The sequence below is a fragment of the Syngnathus typhle genome, linkage group LG1 (genome assembly GCF_033458585.1).
Source record: "Syngnathus typhle isolate RoL2023-S1 ecotype Sweden linkage group LG1, RoL_Styp_1.0, whole genome shotgun sequence".
Taxonomy (NCBI): domain Eukaryota; kingdom Metazoa; phylum Chordata; class Actinopteri; order Syngnathiformes; family Syngnathidae; genus Syngnathus; species Syngnathus typhle.
Window position 1 is genome coordinate 27,780,522 of NC_083738.1, and position 26,770 is coordinate 27,807,291.

Sequence of the window (26,770 nt, forward strand, 5' to 3'; positions counted from 1 at the left end):
TATTCCAGCACTCCAAATAACTTTCAATTTTTGTCCTCGGGCAACATCAGGGCCATGAAAATAAAAGGGCCTTAGAAAGTCTATTTTTTGATTGATTTATTTTGAGAACAATGTGTCGTGCTGATGCTGCCCCAACTAGCCTGAATTGCTGCCTTGAGTCGCTCACTCGTTAACTGCCGTTGACGACTGTAGCCGTCAAACATCCATTTTAACCCGAGCCGGCACCGAATGAGTTAAAAACAAAATGTACCCACTTTATAAGTCATTTCTATTTATTTTCCGAGCGGGCTCTCTAATCTCACAGCGAAGGACGTACATGGTGTATTAGGACGATTGTCCAGCACGTACGGTGAAAAAAAGAAAGTGTCTTTATTGAGCCCCGAGCGCACAGCATGAATTATTCAGATCCGAGGAGCATCTATAGACCTTCAAAGCATTAGCCGTCCCGGAGTAGCTCACTCAAAGCAGCACTCGCCTGTACGGAGACAGGTTTTTGGATGCGAGCCCTGATGTCCTTTGAGCGCTAAAAGCACGTTTGGAGACGTTTTTGTGAAATGTCTAAAAATGTTCCCGACTGATCCCATTTCACAAGACAAGAGAGTGACGATCAAATGGCAGTTGCCAAGTGATCTGCTCACGTTCAGGCTGGAGATTTTGGATACCAGAGCACCTGTCTTTCCGTTTCGCCGTTGATCAGTGAAACCAAATCGCTTTACAGCGGCCATTTTGGAGAGCTGTTTGCGCGTAGCGGCCTCGGTGTAGCAAGTCGCTTCCACGCAAGATGTCCTCTTCTGGATTCTTTCACATTCTTTCCTCCCCCTTAACGGTGCAAAAGCCCTCCGCCCCCCCGAAGGCAGTATCCGAGTGGGCTCCCTCCGCCAATTAGCCGCCAACCCCGGGGACACTCCAGCTGTTTGCAGAGGTGGGACCACTGCGGAGCTGCAGCGGCTGAGGGAGTCCGAGGCACTTCTTAACTAGCTCGGAAGGGAAAAGTTTCCCAAGTGCCGCCGCCTTTTTCAGGTCAAACTTATCCGAAGTCAAATGTCGGCCATTCTGAGGCGTTTACATGACATTGCACATGGCCGTCGTTCCCACGACATGAAGGAGAGGTTGTAATGGTTTTTAATTGCTATTAAAACATTTATAGTATACAGAATTTGATTTTAGTAAGTCCTTGCACAACTCGATGAAAAGGGCCATCAAAATCGGCAAATACTATAAATCAACGTACATACCGTAATTTTCGGACTATAAATCGCGTTTTTTTTTTCATAGTTTGGGTGGGGGGGGGGCGATTTATACTCAGGAGCGACTTATATACATATATATGTTTTTTTTTACTTTTTTGGGCATTTTATGGCTGGTGCGACTTATACTCCGGTGCGACTTATAGTCCGAAAATTACGGTATATTGATGGTGGCTTTGCGATTTGCAAACTGCATACTACTCCGATATTTTTTCGATCTAAATTCCATTCATTGTTGAGGAATGCTTTTCAATCGGGCTTCTTATTTATGACTTTGAATTGGCAACACGGGCAGCCGTCTGAGCATTGCCAGCTTCCGCGGGACCTCCATCGATTGTTGTGACCTGGATGTTTGGCTTTGGGATTAAACGATTGCCAGTTGGACAGCTGACGGCCCGACACTGAGTGATCGATGAGCGCTTAAGTGGAGCGGACCCCTGACCACGGCGCACTTCATCGAGGCTTCGCCGACCGATTGACGGGTCTTGTCGGGCCGCCGCGGCGACACGTCGCGCGCCCACTCACCGTCTCCCCTGCGCCGGTCCGGCAACGTCCGTCCTTGGCCCGAGGAGATGAACAGGAAGCCGTCCATGAAGCGGGACCTCTCCGATGACAATGTGTTTTCCGACCAAGGATCAAGTCTTGGGAAATCTGGTGGGCGAGAACACCACGGTGAGTGATTTATTCTTCACTCTTGACGCAAATAGACGTCAATGGCATTGATTGACGAAATACAACTTTGACGTCTATATGCGTCAATGGCAGTGAATGAGTTAATCCTCAAGAATATTTACACACAAATAAGCAGGCAGACTATATAGAAGTTACACTGGAGGTCCAGAAATATGGAAAAATGGATGGACGAGTGTTTGATGGCCTCAGCATCTGATAACAGGCTTGTTAAAAATGGCATGGAGAGCAGAGAGACATTGAGAAAAAGTAATAATCGCACAATAATGAGCATCTGGGGACAATTATATTTTATTATTTTTCGAAATCATTTAGTCCATCCCAAATCTACGGTAGCATATGTAATGTGCTTAAAGTCGTGTCGATGTCATAAATCCACACGCTCCTCCCGAATGCAAATAAGCCACAGTATGCGCTGTAACAAGCTCGCTAGCAAACAGCCCCCGCGGGCCACGAAAGGCGGCCTCGCTTAAGCCGGGACTCGGATGTCTGCGGGGGCGTCGCTGGAAGAGCCCGGCCTCCGCCGATTGGCCCCGTCCCCGGCGAAGGGAGCCCGACATGATGGAGTGCTCAATTAGCCATCTGGTCGCCCGTGGCAACCGCCGCAAAGCGCTACCTCGCCAGCCGCTGACAACGAGGGCGCGAAGATGCCGCCGTGCAAGAATCGGGCCACACATAATAAATGCCGCTATAATTGGCTACATGTGTAAGGCAGGCCCGCTTCTAATGATAACATGGAAGGCAACATTCTGGACTGAGGGCCCTCCAACCGTAGTGGACTTGAAAACAAACTATCCAGAGCCACCAGAGAAAAAAAAAAAAGGGCTTGAAACTTAGCATTGTCTACAGAACCTCACAACTGACATATATATATATATATATATATATATATATATATATATATATATATATATATATATATACATACACACACACACACATATATACATTTATATATATATAAAATATTTTTTATGTACATGTATGTACATATTTTACATGTACGTATATATATATATATATATATATACACATGTACGTATATATATATATATACACATGTACGTATATACATTTATATATATATAAAATATTTTTTAACATATATATTTATATATTATATATTTATATATATTATATTTGCCTTCTTGTTTTTATATTGTGTCGCGTACTCGTATGTCTATCGTGGTATGTGTCTCGTCACCGTGGGATGGAGAAAAACGTAATTTCGGTCTCTTTGTGTGTTGTGACATGTGGAGAGATTGACAATAAAGCTGACTTTGACTTTTGACTTTGACTATATATATAAAATTATATTATAATATATACTATATACTATATATTTTTTTTAACATTTTATATATATTTTTAACATTTTATATATATTTTTAACATTTATATACATATATATATATATATGCCGCTGCATGCAGTGACAACTCTAAAGCAGGCCGTTCACGCCACCTTTTTTTTTTTGCTTGCCCCTAAATTATTTTTGTCTCATCCTCCGTTCTGTCAACAGCTATCGCAGCGTGCGCCGTGTCGAAATTAAAGATGCCCAGCGCAGCGACGTGGTCACACGTTTGCTGTGCCAAAATAGATCCGTTTCTTCATTTGCACACTGGCCGTTTTTCAGTTTGTCTGTTTGTTTGTTTGTTTGTTTGTTTGTTTGTTTGTTTGTTGGTAGATCCAGCGAGAGAAGAAAAACAAAAGAATTTAGCACTCATAAAGAAATAGAACAGCCGTAGCTGAAAGCCTTTGACAGGGAGGGATGGAGCCATCATTGAAGCCGCCCCAGGGATGACATCACCCCCACCCCCACACCCCATTCGTCTTTCAGCGGAATGTTCATTTGCAAACAACATCCCAAGGTGCAAGCAGGTGCGAGCAGGTGTAGGTGCGAGAACGAGGCCCGTGGGGGGGTTGGGCCACAAATAAGTCGCGCCGGCGGCAGAGGAAAAATAATTTGCAAGCCGGGGGAAATAGCATCGGCATGGACTTTGTATTTACCCAAGAGCTTGTTCTGATGCAGGAACTCCATCTGCAGCCTTTGGCCGGCGCGCTGGGCCAGGAGGTACGGCGTGGAGCAGGTCGGGTCCCCGGTGGCGCACATGACATCTGCGCCGCTGAAGAGCAGCTCCATGCTCCGCAGCACGTCGGGCAGCACCACCGCGCCACAGAGCGCCTGGAAGCACATCAGAGCACAAGCCACGGTCGGTGGACGTCCGTTTCTGGCCACCGACTAAGAGAAGTGTCACCAAGTAATCATCTTTGCAAGACAGAGTTGAAGTCAACCAGCAAAGAAGAGTTAAAAAAAAAAAAAATCAAAAAGTAAGAATAAACAATTGGTGAAAACGCAGTTGCATAAGTGTGCACACCCTGGGGTGTTCAGCGTTTGGCACACAGCCGCCATTATTCGTAAATGATAAATAATGATAAATTATTTTGAAAGTTATTCGGGTCGTCATTTTATTTTGATGACAAAATGCTGACACGTCAACAGGGGTGTGTCGACTTTTCCTGTCCGCGGTATCGCATCTGCTTGAAAGCCAGGCTGCCCGAGGACAACGTTTCCATAAAAGGCCGGCATCAAAGTTAGGATGAAGTTCTGCACGCTGATCTCACAAGAGAAGTTCAAATAAGATCACATTTGAATATTTCCTGCGCGACTCATTAAATGGCTAATCTTTTCTGGGAGAAACTAAGGAGCGGGGAATAGAATGACAACGAGCAGGACAAATGGGCCGAGTGAAATATACCGACACCGCTTTAAAGAGCAAGGTCAGGTAGAAGAACGGCAAGACGGTAGGTCCAAATGGACTATTTGTGTTTGCCGCATCCGTGAGTTCAAATCCATCTTCAGCCTAGATGAACAACAATGTGTAGCGCCGTCAATACTTTCCAAACTGGAATTGGGTTGCCATTTTCCACCTGCAAACGTTGAAGAGAAAAAGGAAAAATCTACCAAAAAAAAAAAACCTCTCTTTTGTCTCACGTCGTCGTTTTGCCAGGCGGAGCGACTTTTCTCAACACAAAGCCACGTCGGAGAGCGCTTTGCTAAAAGGCTTCATCCGTCACGGGCACGAGAAGAAAAGCAGCCAGTCGAGTCGGGGAAAACTACCCCCCACCCCTTTCCCGCATCAGTCTCTTCCCATCAATCGACTCCATTGATGCAACATTGCGGACGATGACCCGCAACAAAGTGGATCCACCGGCGGCGGAGGCGGCGAATCAAAACGAGCAACCTTTTGCCTTTCATGCAACTTGGCCCCGAGTAAAGCAGCGGCATCGATCGGCGTCCGAGCGAGGATGCCTACAAAGGCCTTATTGAGCAAACACCTGAAAGAATCACAACAAAGTCGCAAAAAGGCCACCCAAAGTTAGGACTGAAACCTTTTCAAATGATTTTTTTTTCCCACCTCAATAAGCGATTTGTTTTTCAAGGACCGTTATAAACGATACACAATTTATTCCACCGAAAATCTCTGCTTCTGCTAATATAAAAGCGTATGAACGGCGCATTCATATGAACAACACTTGGCTTTTCTTCCAGTTTGAGTCGTTACTTTTGAAAAGCAGCCATTTTGACGCCGGGCAAAGTTAACTGGCCTCATTTTACACGAATATTTCGAAGGTTAAATAGAATTAGTCGAACTATGACGATGGCCGACAATTAGATGTGGATTTTCACTATTGGCGGGTTGGACCAGTTTCTATCCCCCACGAATATATATTCTGTCAAACGACCGTGGCATTGACGCTAGTTTTGTTAGCCTCTCCGTTTTGCATGGTATGTTAGCATTAAGCTAGCACTATTGACCAGTTTCTATCCCCCACGAATATATATTCTGTCAAACGACCGTAAGCATTGACGCATGGTTTTGTTAGCCTCTCCATCGCGTTTTCCGTGGTATGTTAGCATTAAGCTAGCTGTTATAATGCAAAATCGCATTGTCGAATTGTCTTTTCTTAAATCCTTGAGCACAAAAAAAAAAAAAAACATGTCGAGGTGTCACTGTATGTAGAAATGTGCACAGGAGTCGTCACAAAACACGTCAAGGGTCAGACGGTGCATCTGACGCCGGCTGCCCTTCTTCCCTATCATTTCTACAAAATGACCTTGCGTGTCACGGCAATTACTGCAGTCGCTGATGGGATTTGCGCGCACGCGTAACGACATAGGGAGGTCCTTTGACGCTCTCTTCTCTAGGTCACGCCGCCTGCCGAGACTCGCCGGAGGTCACCGCGATATGAGCTTCTAATGGGGGCCGTGGGAATAGGAGAGGAACACGCAAAAAAAGTTTGAAAGCAAAGATGAGTCCATAAGATTCTGCGTGGAGGACTGAATGTTGTCAGTAGTAGTACCGTTTTTTTCCATGTATAATGCGCCCCCATGTATAATACGCACCCTAAAAATGGCATGTCGATGCTGGAAAAAAGCCTGTACCCATGTATAATACGCACCCACATTTTGACTCCTACTTAAGTCGGTTAACGTGAAATTATTTCAGAAAAAAGATCTTTGGGAACAACCGGATGTTATTCTGCCGGTCAGTATCACTGCGCATGCGCTAGCAAACTCGATAGCGAAGAAATGTTTCGGATTTGTGTAGGGTACATTGTGACAGCAAACGAGCAGGTGATCGAGCAAGCGTCTGATACCAGAGCATTGTGTCCGTATGGAGCGTGTTTGAAGTGAACACCAGAGAAGAAAGAAAGCCCATCTGTAATGGCGGCCTCCGTGTTATATCCGGATAAAAAAATATATATAATTTTTTTTTTGTACCCATGTATAATGCGCACCCCAGATTTTAGGACAATAAATTAGTTAAATTTTGCGCATTATACATGGAAAAAAACGGTAATTGATTGATTCATAATTGATTGCAAAATAACTGAAAAGCCTTTTTTGACGCCGATGACGCTTGGACTCGGAGAGAATTTCTGTCAAAAGTTGAAGCCGGGCTGCCTTTGATGAAGGAGGCGGGCGAATGCGATCAGACATAAATCACTTGCATTTATCCGAATTGTAACGTGACAGTCGAAAGAGTCACCCGCCCGCTATACACGCCGACCCGGCGAATCCGTAAACGTCTTTGGTGCCGTCTCTGGACTCCCCGAGGAAGAGGCTTTTTGCGTGGCGCTAAATAGATCCGACGCACAACTAAGACGAGACGTCCCGTGAAATTAGCTTCACCGGCGATGCTTATGCTGAGAATTTGTCTTTTTACATACATCGCTTGTGATTTGTGAACACGCGCTGTGATCTTGCGGGGTGATTTTTCAAGCGCTTGCGTAAGGTTGATCCCGTCCAAATCTGTCGCGGTCGCTTACAGACGCTTTCTAGTCTCTTTGATCGTTGTCGTTTGCCAGCGGTGGAGTCACCGATTCCCGAAATTTCAGTCAGACAATGGAAGCTTTTGACGGTTTGGGGAATATTTAGGGCACAGGTGTCAAAGTCAAGGCCCGGGGGGCCAGATGCGGCCCGCCACATCATTTTAGGTGGCCCGCAAAGACAAAAATGTCCAAAATGTCAAATTGTTTTCACTTCAAAAAAAAATTGAAATATTGTTAGCAATTTTCATTTTTTGAAATAATTTTTATTTTCAAATATTTGATTAGATTTCATTATTCTATTTTTAAATATTAGCAGAGTTTTTATTATGATTTTAAAATGGACCATTTGAATGGGCCAAACTATGATGCGGCCCGCCACAAAAATAAGTTTAACACCCCTGATTTAGCGTTTTAAAAAGTTCACCTTGTTGAGCTGCTCCGAGTCATGAAGGTCCTCGAGGACTCGGCAGTACTTTCTCTCCCGATACTTCCTGCGGACGAAAGTGGCGCGTTGCTCGTCCGAAGCGCCGGCGCAGAGCTCTTCCTCTGGGGGCAGTTGGGCGGCCCAGAAAGTGTTGGCCTTCTGGTTGCCCACTTCCAAGAAGAGCTGAGCGGGTGAGGAAGCACACGATGGACAAAATGTCACCGTGTACGACGTGGGTATAAATGTGCTACCTCCACCAGCTCGTTGCTCCAGATTCCGGTGTCCAGCTTCAAGCTGCGCACTTTGGAGATGTTGTGGCCGAGCGAGCGGTGCTGCCCTGGCGGCGTTGGAGAAGAAACAGACGCGTTTTAGTCCCCTCGGCGCCGCTTAATTGCAAATGAACGAGACGCCGTTCATTGCTAATGAATCATGAGTAATTCATTGGGTTTGCTCGGCGGCCTGTTTATCCGGCCGAGCGGCTTCTCGGGGGTCGCTAGTGGCCGAAGTCCCGTGAATAATACATGAGACGGGGGAAACGTGCGAATGATTATACGGCGAGCGATGGCGGCGGCCGCGGACGGAAATTTGTTTTAAGTAGAGCAAACTGCCTGGCGTGACACAAATTGAAGGCAACAAAAACAACTTGAAAAGCAGATGCTAAGAAGCAAATACCGTAATTTTCGGACTATAAGTCGCACCGGAGTATAAGTCGCACCAGCCATAAAATTCCCAAAAAAGTGAAAAAAAAAACATATATATGTATATAAGTCGCTCCTGAATATAAGTCGCCCCCCCACCCAAACTATGAGGAAAAAAACGCGACTTATAGTTCGAAAATTACGGTAGCCATAATTGTAGCCCGCTCGGAAAATGTTTACACGAGTCGACGTTCGTAGTTCAAACTAGCGGTTCTGAATTTTTATTTCTTTTTTACACCGAGTACTAACGACAAAAAATACTCGGCTCTCCAAATACGTGACATACGGCAGCAGCGACTCTCGCCGACGCGCCGAGCATCCAGAGCGAGACATTAACGCTTGTTGTCGAGGAAACGGAGACGGCGAGCGTGTCGGTGCGCGACGGTGGCATCCGAACAGGCCAAATGTCTTCATCTTTCCCGGAGAAGCTCGACAGACGACAAAAAAGGGCATTCCCATCACGCCGCCTCGCCCGGCAGAAAGGCCAAGCGGCCACACATTTCACCCCCAATTAAAAAGTTTTCCGGGCGACTGCAGTGACAGTGCACGAGGCGAGGCGAGGCGAGGCTCTATTTCCTCCTGCGGAATTATCCTGTTCGCTCGGTGCCAAACGAGTCAAACTTTTATGACGCTGTGCTAAAAATAAAGCGGGAAATGTGTTGACGGGTGATGTTATTAAAAAGAAAACTCCCAAGGAACACTCAGCCATAATAGAAATAACAAGCCAAATATGGTTTGAGGGTCAGTCCAGAATTGTTGAACATGTTTATATTCTTGAGTAGTTTTAATGTAATGACAGTGTTCGCCACTAGATGGCACACAGCCCTTCAGAGCCGGGGTGTCATTTGCGTCACGGGCCGCATCGTGGCTATCGTTTCCCTCGGAAGGGTCGTTATGATTGTCAACGTCATCCATATACAGGATAGGCTACAAAACAAACTGACGAGATTGAAAAGTGAGACTAGTAAAAACTGTTCAAATATTTGAAAAAGACGAACGGTAACAAAAATTGCGAGCAATATCTCTAATTTACAATTTGTAATTTTAGTAATGATACAAAGTTGATGCAAAACTTGTCTTCATGGGCCATATAAAATGATATGGTGGGCCGTATCCGGCCCCCGGGCCTTGGGTTTGACACCGATGCTTCAGAGCAATTCCAATACAATTTCCTCACCAGAGATGAAGATTGGGCCATGACAAATAGCTAGAAAAAAAAAAAATGGAGTCTTCCGGGTAAAATATAAAGCAGATGATTATTATTTCAAACAATTTCAACCACCCGAAAAGTTCACCAGTTGACAGATTCACCGCTAAAGAGTGTTGCTAACGTGCACAGTGGCGGCCGATGGTACGGGTGAGTCGGCCAGACTAATTTTTTGACATGCGGGACAAACACACAATAACAAGTACCGTTTTTTTCCATGTATAATGCGCCCCCATGTATAATACGCACCCTAAAAATGGCATGTTAATGCTGGAAAAAAGCCTGTACCCATGTATAATGCGCATCCCAGATTTTAGGACAATAAATTAGTTAAATTTTGCGCATTATACATGGAAAAAAACGGTAATTGTTGATTATTATGAAAATATGCACAAAATGAGTGGCTTGCTGTTCAACAATTTTGGGGTTATTTATTTATTGGGACGAGAGGGTAAAAAATATTTGTTGTTTTGTATTTTTATTTTAAATAAAAACAACCAGTAAACAATTTTGATAGAGAAGAATAAGCCATTTAAATTTTCGGGGAGGATTTTCATGTGGTTGGCCAGCAAGCAAAAGTTACCCAAAATGGACCATTGCCGACTCTAAAAAGGCCCTTTTTAGGCAAGGCAACTAATGGAAATGTGATGGCGTAAAAATTCCCCACATCAGACGATTAAAATTAATTCGCTTTTGCAGCGAGAAGGCGACCAAAAGCCAGCCTGGGATCATTTCTACCATTAGCTTTCTCATTACTTCTTCCCTCTTCCTCTTGTTCAGCATTTCTCTTTATTGTCCGTGACATCAGAGCGCTAATTAGAAGTGCGGCAAGTCATCGGTATTCCAGATGGAGCGCCGTCTAATTTAAAGGGGAGCGCCGGCCGGTCGGCCGGCCGGCCAGCCGAGCGGCCGCGCTTCACGCTGGCGCTCTCTCTCGCCGAGCGTGTCGACCAAATGTAATATTAAACACTCCGGCAAATGAAATCATTTAAGGGTGTTTGAGAAGGGATGTTGGAGATCTGATGGCTGGCAATTACACGGGCTCTGCAAGAGGTGAGGAACGGCTTTCAAAGTCGTGGCTCTCGGGCACGGAGCCACAAGTAGGCAGGCGTGGAGGGAAGGTGCGCTTTAAGGTTCCGATACTGTTGAGTGTCATACCAATTATTTCATTGCAAGAAAAAAAAAATGGTGAGCCGTGATTGGTCGGGACCTGGCAACTGTGATGTTATTTTTAGCAGACAGCAAATGCCAAAATGGCAAAATGTTGAGCGTCCTACTAATTACCGTTTTTTTCCATGTATAATGCGCAAAATGTAACTAATTTATTGTCCTAAAATTTGGTGTGCGCATTATACATGGGTACAAAAAAAAAATATTTTTTTTACATCCGGTTGTTCCCAAACATGATCTTTTTTCTGAAATAATTTTACGTTCGCGGACTTAAGTAGGAGTCAAAATTTGGGTCAGAATTTGGGTGCGTATTATACATGGGTACAGGCTTTTTTCCAACATCAACATGCCATTTTTAGGGTGCGTATTATACATGGGGGCGCATTATACATGGAAAAAAATGGTAATTCATTAATTGCGAGCGTTTGGTTCAAAAAATAAAAGAAGACGTCTCAGCTTCAGAAAACTGCTAAGCCCTGATTGGTTAAGACCTGTCAACTGTGATGTCATTTTCAGCAAATTCCAAAATGGCCGCCGCTGAGATGGATAAAGACAGGTGCATTTGGCTTGTTCAAAAAACAGTAATCGACTAATTGGGCTGCACAGAACACACACACACACACACATCCACTGTTCCTTCTGACTTACTCTCACACTTCTTGCAGATGACCACGGCCAGGTTGAGCGACGCCCACTCCGGCTGGGCGGCGCGACAGTCGGCGCAGTTACGGTTGGCCTCGTTGGACCAGATCTTCTCGGCCACCTCGTAGTCGCACAGCGTCTCTGCGATGGATTCCCGAACCGCTTCGATCCACTCCGACTTCTCCTGCTCCGACTCGGCCGTGAAGCTGCACATAATCACGCTGGTCACGTTCTTCTTTTTTCGACTTGTATGCTGTGTGGCGCTACGCTGCCTCTCACAGGTCAATCCCGGTACTACAACCCGCGTAAGCTCGACACACAAAGCCAAGCACGTGGCATTTTTTACCAGGGGTTGTACTGTCAGCACTCCCGCGATCCGCCCTTGAGCTAAAGCATTTGGCGACACATTTATTTCAATCCGAGTGTTTTGTCACAAGTTTTCTTTGAGGCAAACTCGAATGTCTTTGTGGCGTTGGGCGTCCTCGCCGCTTCCTAATTGTCATTCTCACCACTAATAAAAGTCAGCCATGGCAGCAAAACAATGGAAAAGCCAAAGTGAGTCTGCCCAGCCTAAAGTGATTAGATGATTCTCGGGCTAATCCTCACCTTCAGCAGGTAGCACAAGACTCCCGGGGTGACCAATCGATTCTACACGCGCGCACACACAATCCGAGCCTCTCGGCATTCACCTCATCAAAACAATTGGAGAGCTCATTTTAATTCCACTTACTTTTTTTTCTTTTAAAGTGAGGTTGGTCAGAAAAAAAAAAAAAAGGCAATTACTGCATCCATTTCAACCTGGTGATCCTGAAAGGGGGATCCTTCCATCTGTGGTCCCTTCTCAAGGTTTCTCATTTTCCCCTGCTAGGGGTTTTTAAGTTTTTCCTTGCCCTTTTGGGAGCTTAAGATCAGGGGATGCTTTGAGAATAATTGTCAATTTCTGTCTATGTGAAGCCCTTTGAGACTGCTTGTGATTTAGGGCTATACAAATAAACTTGACTTGACTTGACTACGTAAAGGTTATTAACCAAAGTGCCAAACCACGAGACCATTACGGACCCGTACACAAACAGATCGATTGGACGTGCGGCCGAGCATTGGAGGAACGAGGGAGGGTCTTACATAAATCAAGTCAATCTACTCCAAAAGGAAAAGGGGGGGGGAAGAAAAAGAAAGTGTGGTGGAGGGGTGACGGTATTCGGCACGCACATACAAACAAGCGCTGCTTTGTGCTGCTTGTGTTCTAAATGGGCCATTACAGCTCAAACAAGCAGCGCGCTTATTGATTGTCGGGCCTGAGGGAACAAGGAGTCGCCTCAAAGGTTCCGCAGATAGCTGCCAAGCTTCAAGACTGGGGTTCATTAAAAATAATTTTAAAAAATGGAAATAAATCATTCCATTCACTCTGTTGTATTAGATGACATGTATTGATTTATTGATTCACGATATCTGATTGTCTTTCCTTTCTTTCCAATGTTTAACCTTTTGTGTAATGAGTTTGTATAGTCTATTTATTTATTTATTTATTTATTTATTTATTTATTTGTTATTAATGTATTTATTGTTTATTTATTTATTTATTTATCTAAAGAGAAGAAAATTTTAAAAAATAAAAATAAAACCTTATATAATAATATAATACAAATACAAGTGAATATGTCAATTTCAAATTTTATTTATTTATTTATTTATTTATTTATTTATTTATTTATTTATTTATTTATTTATTTATTTATTTATTTATTTATTTATTTATTTATTTATTTATTTATTTATTTATTTATTTATTTATTTATTTATTTATTTATTATTAATGTATTTATTATTTGTTTATTTATTTATTTGAAGAGAAGAGAATTTAAAAAATATAAAATTAAAACCTTATATAATAATATAATACAAATACAAGTGAATATGTCAATTTCAAATGAACGTAAACAGTTTTATCATTTGCAACATAGTGCCAGTTTGATTTTATCAGCAGTGGCGCCATTAAGTATTGTGAGTCCATTTTAAAGCTGACATGAAGTCGTAGGAATTTATTTCCGCCTTTTGTCTTCATTTCACTGCATGGCTGCGCAAGTTGATTTTTTTTGTCCAATCAGATTACAGCTTCTCTGTGTTGCCATGTAAGTGTAACCTGCCTAACCGCCTGCTTCTTATTTCGACCAATCCGATTACGTTCTCAATATTGTCAACTCGAAACATTTCAGTGGGACAAACAAAGGCTTGCAGACGTACCAGAAGCTCTTAAAGGGCGTGTTGATTTCAAAGATCCTCCGATCGGCGTCTCGGATGCTGGCGGCCGTCAAATCCACTTCGCAGATCGCCAGGCCCGCCTGGTAGTCCTTACGGAACACAAAGCACAACGGGGGATTGGCCAAAACGATTTCCAAAACACTTCCTGGTATCAGCCGATACGGTAAAATAAGGCGATTGATACTTGTCCATCCCAAATTGATATTCTGGCAGACCGTCTCAATTAATTGACAAAAGATTCCACAGTTAAAATAATCGGCATGATAATTTGACCGGTTTGAAGCCCGAAACTCGCTTCTGCTGATATGGAGTATTCACTTTTGCTTTTTCTTCCGAGCCAGACGCCGCATTTAATTTGTGCGAAAGCTCCGTACACCTTGAAGCAAATACATCAGGCATTGCGAGAGCCATTAGTCTTCGGCAGACAGCATCTCAAGCTTCTGTTTCCAGGCCGAATTTAGACACCCGCTCGCCCCCCTCCCCTCAAATAACGCACAATCACTTGCTTGCCTCATTAAAGTCGCAGCTCGTTTTTTTTCCCGCACCGGCTCGCAAAGTAATTCGCTCTCATCCAAGCTAACAAACACAGAAGGAGAGAGAGCTACATTTACAACAGCCGTATTGTCAGTCTTGCTGGCTTTTTCTTTTTTTTTTTTTAAGGAAAAAGAGTCCCGCTCGAAATAGTTTGTGACAGGCAATCGCGCACACGTCGTCATTGGCCTGAACCGGGTCGTCTGAGTGAGGATTGTACTTAAAACTTGGAAAAAGGCAGAAGGGGCGTCTGAGGACTCCCAACAACCTGGAGGACAAAGATAGAACAAATGAAATAAAAAATGATGACGATGCAGACAAACCGGCCCGGAAGCCCGATAAGCTCGCAAGGTCTAACGAAAAAGATGGCGGCATGAGTGAAAGAAAAACTTTTGGGGTCGTTCCTCAAAGCGGCCGAGACAGTCCAGAGGTGAGCTGCCAAAAAATTGGATTTGGGGGAGAAAAAAAAAATGGACTCGTCCATCTTTTGTTAATAATGTTAAATCACAATCATTTTTTTTACATCCCTTCTGACAATGAAATTGGAATTTTCCCGCCAGACCCTTCACGATGCTTTAAAAGGATATTACATTTGTAATTTTTTATTTGATCCAAACTGTTTTATCAACTTTAGTCTCCACTTTTTAATGAAAAATTTTGGAGGGCAAATATTTGGCACTTCTTATTGCTTTAAGACATAAAATAAAAGGGGGCAGAGTGCGGAGCCCAGAGGTTTCTCAAATGTAGCGACCGCATGTGAGAAGCCGTCTATCGGTAAACATCGGAGTGCTCACCTGGGTACGCCTTTTACCTAATAACCGTCAATTCTGTGAGGCAAGCCAATTAAGGTCGGCAAGTCTTGCAACACAAGCTTCTTGGCGGCAGGAAGTGATTGGCATGGCGGTAAAAATAACTCACCTAATTCCCAGGAGCCAAGGGAACTTTAACAGCGCTTGAGGAGAGACGCTATGAGGAAGGGGGGCTAATTAGAGTTCAAGAATTGATGTAGTAGTTGGGACACGAGGCCCTTCGACCTGAGAGAGGAAGTGGTTGGTCGCCAGCCAATCGCAGCTGAGGGGCGGGGTCAAGGAGCACCGCAAACATTTCTGCCTGAAAACTCATTTCAAAAACCATATTCCGGACCGAGTATATTTGATGGATGAATCAATAGGAGAGTTGAATCTAAAAATAATTGTTAGTGACAGCCAGGGCTGAACAAGTAATCGGATTTAAATCGACATTGCAAAGTAGTAGAGTACAATTTTTAAATCACTGCAGGTTGGGGAAAAAGTACCCCCCCCCCCCCCCCCCAAAAAAAAAAGGTTCATTTCTTTTGGTCAGTTTGATTTATTTTCTTGTAATTACTCTTTTTCACTTCATTTATTTGGATGGAAAAAAATATTAGTGACTCCCATCTCATTCAAACACCAGGTCATTGTTTAAAAGTTTTAACAAATCGGAATTAGTTTGTTAGTTTTAAATTAAAACTACCGTATTTTCCGGACTATAAGGCGCACCGGACTATAAGGCGCACCTTCAATGAATGGCCCATTTTAAAACTTTGTCCTTATATAAGGCGCACGGGACTATAAGGCGCACCATTGCATCATGTCAGATTTTTAATCCAAATCAAATCATTCTCCAGTTTATCTTTTTTATTTCAACTTCAGACGCAACAAATGACTTTATAATCACAAAATAATGATCCATAGTCTTTTTGATTCATGATTCATAGTCTTCAATGGGCCACTTATGATTGATATCATGACACAGTGCTTCGGGCCAGTTTAAATTTAGGAATTTGGTCCATATATAAGGCGCACTGGACTATAAGGCGCACTGTCGGCTTTTGAGAAAATTTTAGGTTTTTAGGTGCGCCTTATAGCCCGGAAAATACGGTAACTAATTCCGATTTTGTTCTTCGTTTGCTCTCTAATGTCAAAAAAGGGGCAAAAAAACGTCAATCAATGTTTTCCAAAGTAAAAGTTTGCAAAGGTCTTATCTTGATCAACGGAAAGGAGAGCAAGGTCTTGCTCACGTCTGACTTCGGACTGTCTTTACCTCGGTGCTTGAATGCCCTCAAATGCGGCCGGCGACCCGTGACAAATGAGTCCGGGGCGGCGGCGGCAGAGGAGGAGCCGGCGCGCCCGTGTTACCAATAGCTCCTTCATCATCTTAGATTAAATACTCCACTCCGCTGAGCCCCAACGGGGCGAGTCTCTACTTCCCACTCTCGTCTTTTAGCGTTCCATCTCTCCACGACCTCGCCGCACACACACAAAGCCAAGATGCGCACACCCCCGCCCGCCCGCCGCCAGATTGATCTCCAGCTGTAAAAATACAATTAATTTGGATTTTCTCCCGCCTTGATCGGAAATGTGCTGACGCGGAGGGAAACCCGAAAGCGAAATCTAACCGAGATGTTTGCTCGGGCTAATGAAGAAAATAATGAAAGGCAAACAGCACAACAGCGGGTGAAGGCAACGTCTGCCTGTAGCCGTCTCAAGTCGAGAGGAAATAGCATCAATGCGACGTGCTATTTCCCGCCCTTCTGTCCCAGCAGGATGTAAGAATAACAGGACTTCATTAGACTCGCTTAAGAGAGCGAGAGTGCCGAGAAGAAAGCCGATCATAAGCGAAAGAAAGGGAAGAAAAAAAAAACAATGCCGCTTTGAACCCTACTTGAAGAGACGTACCACATTTACCGCTTCTGCGGTTGAAGTTTGTGGGCCCTCACTCCGGCTCGTGCTCAAAATAATTTTGCAAAAGATAATAAATATAAATAAATAAGTAAATATATTCAATTATATTGAGAGAATCAAATGAAATGAAAAAGAAAATAGTTTTAAAACATTGTGCTGCACCTTATGGCCACAAGGGGGCGTACATCCACACAGATTGACAGACGCAAAAGCACGGTAAGAATCAGTCATATTAGCCATTCTTTGCGGAGGATAAAGAAAATACACGCGAGTATTATCTGTGACTCAAATGCGACGGCAATTTGTTAGCCCATCCGTGTTAGCATTAAGTTAGCAGGCTTGAAGACAACTTTTTATAAATCCACAATTACAATACTGCATTTTGGAGGGATAAAACATTGTTCCATATTCATGACTATCTGCGCTTCATTTTCACGCCGCCGCGGTGTCGGCGAGAGTACCTGTTCACTTTTGCAGAGCCGGACTTTGCTGGCCGCCAGGGAGACCAAAACTCGGCCTTTGTGGGGGCGCAGCTCCAGCATGCCGCGCTTGCTGGTGGAGGAATGGCGGCGCAGGCCGGAGCTGTCCGGGACCCGCGCCACCGCCGCCGCCGCCGTCTGAAGACTGTCCATCCATTCGCGGCGCTCCCCTGCCGACAAAAAACACATTTAGGCGAGGAAACATTCAAAGACTTTTGTTTCATTTTTGTCTGCTTTGAGCACGAAAGCCACTTGGACGGGATCAAGCGCAAGCGGATAGAAAAAAAAATAATATCCTTGAAAGCTGCTTAACGAAGATTTGAACGCCTCGAGCTCATTTTTGCAACGCAAATTGGAGCGAGCACAACAGTTAATTAAAATCAAATGAAATGTCATCACCATCAAGTCCGCGACTCCAGCAGAGCTGAGCCATTTGGAGAAATTGCAATAATTGCATTTTTTTTTTCTCTCTCTCAATATAGTAATTGCAATTTCAAATGCCATTATTTTTTTGTCTCAAGGTCCCCCTTCTTGACACGTGGTTTTTGAAACGTTCAAATTGTCCCCCGACATTCTCTGACGGAATCCAAACAGACAAAGTGAGCGCCGAGGAAGCTAAAATGGACTCCATAAGAAGACAACCTTGGCGAAGCTCGCGGGCAGTCCAACACGTGAATATTTCATGTTTAGGAGTATGTGCTTTTGAACGCCCCCCCCCCCTCCTCCCCCTTCGGAGAAGCAACGCCAACGTACAAACGGATTTATGTACTCCCAACACGAGTAAACACACGTCGCCCGCTGTGGCAACACTTTACCACGGAACAGAAAAAGAGTGGAGGCAAAAAAAAAAAAAACTCATTTACATCAGAAGCCAGGCGGGTTGAAGGTCTTCCCTCTCTGAATTGCGATTATGTCCTAAAGGTAAGCAAAGCTGCGTTGAGGTTTACGAAATGCACAGATGAGCAAATGAAGATTCAAAAATCAAAAGTGAAAATTTCATTTTGGATTTTGTTTTTCCTAATCAAACACAATTTTCAGATTTTAGGGTTCAAATAAAAGCGTTTTGAGTTAAATCATTTATTATTTTTTTATTATTATTTTTTTTTTACCGTTTTTTTCCATGTATAATGCGCCCCCATGTATAATACGCACCCTAAAAATGGCATGGTGATACTGGAAAACAGCCTGTACCCATGTATAATACGCACCCAAATTTTGACTCCTACTTAAGTCCGTGAACGTAAAATTATTTCCGAAAAAAGATCATCTTTGGGAACAACCGGATGTTATTCTGCCGGTCAGTATCACTGCACATGCGCTAGCATACTCAATAGCGAAGAAATGTTTCGGATTTGTGTAGGGTACATTGTGACAGCAAACGAGCAGGTGATCTAGCAAGCGTCTGATACGAGAGCATTGTGTTCGTATGGAGCATGTTTGAAGTGAACAGCAGAGAAGAAAGAAAGCGCATCTGTAATGGCGGCCTCCGTATGATATCCGGATTAAAAAACTAAAAAAAATAAAAATATATATTTTTTGTACCCATGTATAATGCGCACCCCAGATTTTAGGACAATAAATTAGTTAAATTTTGCGCATTATACATGGGAAAAAACGGTAATTGTTATTTTAATCTGGTCGATTACCAAGTTCAATAATATATATATATTTTTTTCCCCAAATCGCATTCCTTGCGACTCGAGTTTGAATTTGCTGAACGGCTCGGTCGTAATCGCACCGGCGGCGACCCGGGGCACGTTTACAAACGTAGGAGCTTGTATCAAAGCGCCAAATCTCTTTCACGACTGACCTGGCTGCCGTGCCCTTGCCTGAGTGACGGGCAGCCCTCTCAATGAGCTGTCAATCATCTGACGGAGCTGACATTGTCTCCCCCGCGACCTTAATTAGCTTGCTGACATGCTGACCCACTTTGACCTCCCAAATTTCCTCTGAATTCACAATGGCCACCGCATCCATAATGAATGGCGTCCTCCATTACCGACTGCTTTTTACATCGGCGGGCTTTACTGTTCCGTTCTCGGCCGGCTTTTTGACTTCCATTACCTGTCCTGCTCTCGACTATTTGCTTCGTATTTTATTCAGAGCTTTCCTCCCTCCCTTTTCTGCGCTGTCGGTCCCAGAGAGGAAGGAAGCGGCGGACGCGGGCGAGCGGCGTGTTAGCATGCGCACGCCTGAGCGCTTGTGTTTTGAGTACATTTGCTTGTTGTTTGGCGAGTACACCACATCGTCCGGTGAAGCCTCGGCTAAATTCATTTCATTTCCAGTCGCCTGTACAAGCATGGCCAAAACATCGATGAAACTTTGATGGGTTTTGACACTGTACTGTCTGAATTTAGAGTTTGTTCCCACGACACATGGGAGAATGTTGGACATACACTACCGTTCAAAAGTTTGGGGTCACAAAATTGTTTGGGTGACCCCAAACTTTTGGTAGTGTATATATTTATTAAGATAATTATTTATAGATTATATATATAATCTTCTGTGTAAAAAATCTTATAATCTATATGTATATTTATATTCATAGATTATATATAATCTTATACAAATATAAAATATAATTTATAATATTTAATTCATAATATTTTATTATAATAATATTTACACTACCGTTCAAAAGTTTGGGGTCACCCAAACAATTTTGTGACCCCAAACTTTTGAACGGTAGTGTAGATGCGAAAAAATGAATGAATATTTTCCAGTTTAAATATAGAAAGGTTAATTGTTGTTTTGTTACAGGCGATGCTGCTAAATGTGTTTTTTTTTTTTATGGAGCGGTTGTTTGAGAATTAATGCTAATTTGTGTTAGCATGTCCAGCATTAGCACAGGTTTAATTTTTTTTTTTTTATGGTGTCTCAAAACGAAGCTGGGCCTGATGAGGATCGGTGGAAAGCCAAACTAAATCTAACAAAAACACAGCTCATCATATTACATGTATATTGATATGTTGGCCTGTGTTTCAAGTGAGTTGGAAAGGTAAAACTCTTCAAAAATGTAGATGCTGACTTTAGTTAAAAAAAAAAAACTTGGATGCTTGTTGTGCATTCAGGGCTACAGAGCGGATTTCACTTTTCTCAAGGAGAGAAGAAGTGAGTAAATTGGCTTGAAAGGAGAGCGAGGTCCACTCTGCGCTCGGCGACGAGATCTTAAAGGCCGCCCACGCGGCCTCCATCAAAAGGAATAGAGTCAAAAAAACAACAACAAGCAAATGAATGCTTGGTCCTCTTTTGTTTGCTTTGTTTTGTTTGTCAAGAGGACGTTAAGGATTCTCTTTTGTGGCACAAGATCTATCTATCTATCTATCTATCTATCTATCTATCTATCTATCTATCTATCTATCTATCTATCTATCTCGCTCTCTCTATCTATATATAGATCATGATAGCTATCCATCTATCCATCCATCTATCTATAGCTAGCTAGCTATAGCTATCTATAGCTAGCTACCTATCGATAATTATCTATAGATAGCTAGCTATCATCGATCATCCATCCATCCATCCATCCATCCATCTACTCATCCATCCATCCATCTACTCATCCATCTACTCATCTACTCATCCATCTACTCATCCATCTACTCATCTACTCATCCAGCCATCCATCCATCCATCCATCCATCCATCCGTGACAGTCAATTATTCACTCCTTGCTGCTTTTGCCTCCCTGTGGTCGCCACCTTTACCTCTTCACTACCTGGCTTATGCATGAACCCCCCTCCTCCCCCCCCCCCCTCAATTATTCCTTCACTTCCTCCGGCCGCTCGGCTCTTTATGTTCAGCAGCTCTTTTACTCCGCTCCACTAACTTGCTTGGTTTGCCATCAGCCTCCTCGGGTCTTCCCGGTTCTGGTGGGCTCCCCAAAGATTGATGAGTCTCGGCTCCAAGGCGAACCGTGCTCGTTTAAAGATGCATGAGGGGATGATCTGGCTTTTCCATGCAAACGCTCGCTCCAAAAAGAGGGGCCACCTTGGTGCGAGGCCCGCCCGCCCATCGCGGAGAAGGGGAGCCCGACCTCACAAGGTCGTCAGAGTTGACCAAAATGAACAAAATTGAAAAACAGTTTCATTAAGTCATAAGAACAAATTGTGAGGGCGGGGGAAAAAAAATACTGAAAGTCCACCATGTGTTCACATAAACTACAATGACGGTGAAAAGGTCCTTTGTTTAATTTGGTCAATTTGAGGGTTGATGTGCAATCGATTTATGTTGTCTCTGATTTGTGCGGGCTTGCTCATCAGTTCTAACTGACTGCGTTCATTGAAATGGCATCTTTTTCAGTTTGTGAGCTGACATTGGACAACACCGCCGCCTGCTAATTATTTTGGCTCTTATCATTTTTATCACTTATTATTTTGGATTTCATTATATATCTATATTATCATATAGAGAGAGATAGATAGATAGATAGATAGATAGATAGATAGATAGAGAGAGAGAGAGATAGATAGATAGATAGATAGATAGATAGATAGATAGATAGATAGATAGATAGATAGATAGATAGATAGATAGATAGATAGATAGATAGATAGATAGATAGATAGATAGATAGATAGATAGATAGATAGATAGATAGATAGATAGATAGATAGATAGATAGATAGATAGATAGATAGATAGATAGATAGATAGATAGATAGATAGATAGATAGATAGATAGATAGATAGATAGATAGATAGATAGATAGATAGATAGATAGATAGATAGATAGATAGATAGATAGATAGATAGATAGATAGATAGATAGATAGATAGATAGATAGATAGATAGATAGATAGATAGATAGATAGATAGATAGATAGATAGATAGATAGATAGATAGATAGATAGATAGATAGATAGATAGATAGATAGATAGATAGATAGATAGATAGATAGATAGATAGATAGATAGATAGATAGATAGATAGATAGATAGATAGATAGATAGATAGATAGATAGATAGATAGATAGATAGATAGATAGATAGATAGATAGATAGATAGATAGATAGATAGATAGATAGATAGATAGATAGATAGATAGATAGATAGATAGATAGATAGATAGATAGATAGATAGATAGATAGATAGATAGATAGATAGATAGATAGATAGATAGATAGATAGATAGATAGATAGATAGATAGATAGATAGATAGATAGATAGATAGATAGATAGATAGATAGATAGATAGATAGATAGATAGATAGATAGATAGATAGATAGATAGATAGATAGATAGATAGATAGATATGATGTATCTATATTATTTTATAATTATTTTATTTATTTCATAATTATTATATATCATTATTTTATCTATATTATTTTATAATTATTTTATTTATTTCATAATTATTATATATATCATTATTTTATCTATATTATTTTATCATTATTTTATTTATTTCATAATTATACATATAATTATTTCATCATTATTTTTAGTTATTTTATTAATGATTATTTACCACTTTTTTGAGCAATCTGAGCCACGTGTTGTTGTTTTTTTGGTGATATTTGTCCTTGGCGTTAACACCACGTGAACCACAAATTCAACGGCAGCCATGAGAACCGAGGTGTCGCTTCAGCAGGCGAGATAAGGAGAAAGCGGGAGAAAACGGGAGAAAGCGGGAGTCCGTACCTTCTTTCTCGGCTCGGAAGACAAATGTGCGAAGCGAGGTGATGACCTCAAACTTGTTGTCCCCGAAAGGTTGCACCTGGCGGACGGCGGAGGCCTGAATCATCCCTTTGGAGTACATTTCCTGCACACACACGCAAGCAGACAGCACACACTAAATAACTTGGCAAATGCCGGCAAATTGGAATGGCATTATCGAGCTGTTGTTCTTTTCTCTATCAAGTCGGAATGAGGTTGTTGTTTTTTTGCATCAACGGGTGTGTGTGTAATTGTCGCATCACTGCCGCTTTTGGATCGGATTCAATTTTGAAGCGCGGCTGACGGATATGCTCATCAAACTCCAGGCATAAGCCATCAATACGCCATCATATTTATTTACAGAAATGCCTTCCCTGTTTGCCTCTGGAGCAATAACGTTGATAAAAGGTGCCCTGAATGAGAAGCGCTTGAATTAAGACCTGCTGCCGGAGAAAGATGACTTTATTAGCGCTGCTGCTTTTTTTTTTTTTTTTTTTTTGCAACCGAAAAACCAGAAAGAAAATTCCAACGGACCAGGATAAAATGTAATAAATAAATAAATAAATAAATAAATAAATAAATAAATAAATAAATAAATAAATAAATAAATAAATAAATAAATAAATAAATTGAATCAATTTAACTAAAACAGCCCATATTTGAAAAAGTGTACATTGTACCTTCGTCCAACTCGTTGGCACGAATTCCCGGAGAGGAGTTTGGCAAAATCAAGCCCTGAAATTCATCCAAAATGGCTGCTTCAATTCAAAATGGCCAACTTCCTGTACAATTCCGTCCATGGGTCTTTGAGACAAAAGATGCCCATTTTTATTTGATTTTTCCAAGATAGCGACTTGCCACAAATAAGCGTCTGACTGCAATCCACTTATCTTTTCAGTCTGCTTTGGAAAATTGAACAGAAAGTTGCAGACGCGGCATCGGCTAAAGTGCCATTTGGCGTACTTTTCTGTGTTTTTCTTCCTCCAAACAAGCCTGGATGCGACACATTTTTCGGTGGGTGGGTCATCGGCGGCGTGAATGAGAAAGCTCGATGGCAGGGCATCGTTCCCGATCAGCGTTCAAGGCCTGATGTGACAAAGAAATGCCTTTAGAGCATTGGGAGAGAAAAAAAAAAGCCCAAAAAAAAAAAAGCCGAATCTTCTCCTAAGAGGGACGTGCATTATAATACTCTAACGCTGTGAAAATCACTGGCTCGTGAGAAGAAAAATAAAACCACATTGCATTATTCATGCTCATCGTGTCATTATCTTTGCCAAGTAAAAACAAACAAAAAAAGGGTTCATTTTGTTTGCTGCACACTGTCCTACACGGTAGCAAATATGGAAAGGGAGGCGGTGAACTTGTGACTCCCACTTGCCGTTCCTTAATTAAGCTGCTGACCTTGCCATCCACAGAAGGAGAAAAAAAAAAAAAAGAAATCAAGCAGCCAAAAATATCATCCGGCACAGTCAAGAGGGGGACGACGAGAGAAATGAGCTTCGTGTGAAAGGCCAAGGAGGACCGAGGGAAAGGAAATGGGAGGGAGATCCGAGGAGAGACGGCGCAAAAAACGGCCAAGGGGGCCAGAGACCTCATCAAAGCTGGCTGTAGGGGCCTTGTACTAAAAACAGCATGCTAACATTAGCTGGCGTTCATCCGTTTTCCAGCGAGCGTCTCAATTTGGTGGACTGCTCAACAAATTGGAAAATTTGTTCAAATACAACAAGCAATTTGGCAAATTTCAAAATTAATTCACGTAAATGTTTCAGTATTGTATTTCGATGCTTCACATGCTGAAGCCGACACAAAATTTATAAGAAAAAAGGCAGAATGCTAACATTAACGCGAGCATGCTAACATTAGCGCTAGCGTTCATTTGTTTTGGAGCGTGCGTCTCAATTTGGTCAACAAATTGGAAAAAGCTACTTTCCCAGTAGGCCTTGCCAAGGTGCAATTAGAAATAATAAGAGCCCACTAACGACTTTGGCTCTAGCTAATGACATGTTTTGGCCACAATCTCACTTGAGTTTTCCTGTTGGGTCGTCGTAGCCGCGTGTGTTTTACTTACTCCTAATGCAACATTTTGTGGCACCGTAAGTTCATGCGGAGTTCCCTGAAATGTCTCGACAGATCATTAATCTAACTAAAGAAGATGTAGGGCTTCATGTAATGAGCTCTAAGTAGGCCAAAACAACTTCCTGTATGACAAATCTCTCATTTGAAACGTATTGCTTAGCGCTAGCACAAATTCACAAACGTGTCATGTAAAGAGGATCAATTTTCATTTGTCATTTTCAGTCGCCACCAATTCGCGAAATAGCCGCACCCGATTTTGCGACTTCATTCGAGATTTGACGAAACTCAAGCAACATTAATCACAATGCAGACTAGCGTCAAACATTTGAGAGCGCTGGATCGATTCGAAATTTCACATCAACTCATTCAGTGCCATTGACGACTATACACGTCAGATATTCCCTGGGTTGCCAGTGAACGTGTTAACACTCATTTTGAATAGTTTTGTTTTCATTTGCCTGCCACATGAAGTGCACTGGCTGGTTTGCGGTTCATTTAAGCAATTCAAGTACCGTATTTCCCGGACTATAAGGCGCACCTAAAAACCTAAAATTTTCTCAAAAGCCGACAGTGCGCCTTATAGTCCGGTGCGCCTTATATATGGACCAAATCCCTAAATTTAAACTGGCTTGAAGCATTGTGCCATGAAATCAATCATAAGTGGCCCGCTGAAGACTATGAATCATGAATCAAAAAGACTATGGATCATTATTTTGTGATTTGTTGCGTCTGAAGTTGAAATAAAAAAGATAAAATGGAGAATGATTTGATTTGGATTAAAAATCTGACATGATGCATTAATGGTGCGCCTTATAGTCCGGTGCGCCTTATATAAGGACAACGTTTTAAAATGGGCCATTCATTGAAGGTGCGCCTTATAGTCCGGAAAATACGGTAAATGCAACGTACAACCGTTTATACGCTAACGTCGCAAAATTCTTTTCTATCAGCGACTGGTGACCAAAGGAGAAAACGAGCACGCGTGCGCGGACAATCGCGCTCCGTGCCTGATAATTACGCCACATGATTTAACGGTAATTAATTGTCTTAATTCCAGTTTGGGGGTCAGGCAGGAGAGAGTTGTTTAATTGCGACTCGCGCATCTATAAATACTCGCGGGGAAGGGTCTGATGAAAAGACGAGGTCAGGAGAAAGACATGCACGCGTGCAGACGAGCCTCAAGAGGACAAAGAAGGCAATGAGGCCTTTCTGAGATAACACACTCACCTGACTCACCCCCTCCCACCCCCAATTCTTATTTCCCCTCACACTGACCTCCTCCACCGCAGAGGAGTTGCGGCGGGGATGGGCGGGACCAATTTTTCCTGCACATTTCTCTCTTATTCCCCCCCCCCCCTCTCCACACACAGAAAGTAAAAACAAGGCAGTAAACTTCACGGAACAATTAAGGCTGAGCGCTGGAGCTAAAGCACACAACAATGGAGGCACCATGTAGGGAGAGAGAGAAGCAGGGAGGAGCGCTTGGGGTGCAGAAAGAAAAAGAAGAAAAAAAAAGTTTCGGCGTATTTGAGATGGAGGCATGAGGACACCAACTGGTGGCACTGAAAAGCTCACTCAATCCCTAAGTGAGCCATTAAATCAAGATTTGAAAATCGCATCCATTTTTTTTCCCCACGTA

At 42.6% G+C, this 26,770-nt stretch overlaps 1 protein-coding gene across 6 annotated transcripts in view; it reads right to left on the reverse strand.

The window, feature by feature from the left end:
* Positions 1 to 26,770, reverse strand: part of arap2 (ArfGAP with RhoGAP domain, ankyrin repeat and PH domain 2) — a 58,809-nt gene that overhangs the window by 21,039 nt on the left and 11,000 nt on the right. For all 6 annotated transcript variants that reach the window (XM_061275901.1, XM_061275872.1, XM_061275880.1 and 3 more), the window contains exons 8-15: positions 23,041 to 23,161; positions 17,369 to 17,556; positions 13,657 to 13,763; positions 11,422 to 11,621; positions 7,950 to 8,035; positions 7,699 to 7,881; positions 3,948 to 4,122; positions 1,773 to 1,898 (exon numbers count right to left, since the gene is read on the reverse strand). In XM_061275901.1, coding sequence (XP_061131885.1) covers positions 1,773 to 1,898; positions 3,948 to 4,122; positions 7,699 to 7,881; positions 7,950 to 8,035; positions 11,422 to 11,621; positions 13,657 to 13,763; positions 17,369 to 17,556; positions 23,041 to 23,161 — 1,186 coding nt within the window. The remainder of the gene's footprint in view (positions 1 to 1,772; positions 1,899 to 3,947; positions 4,123 to 7,698; positions 7,882 to 7,949; positions 8,036 to 11,421; positions 11,622 to 13,656; positions 13,764 to 17,368; positions 17,557 to 23,040; positions 23,162 to 26,770) is intronic.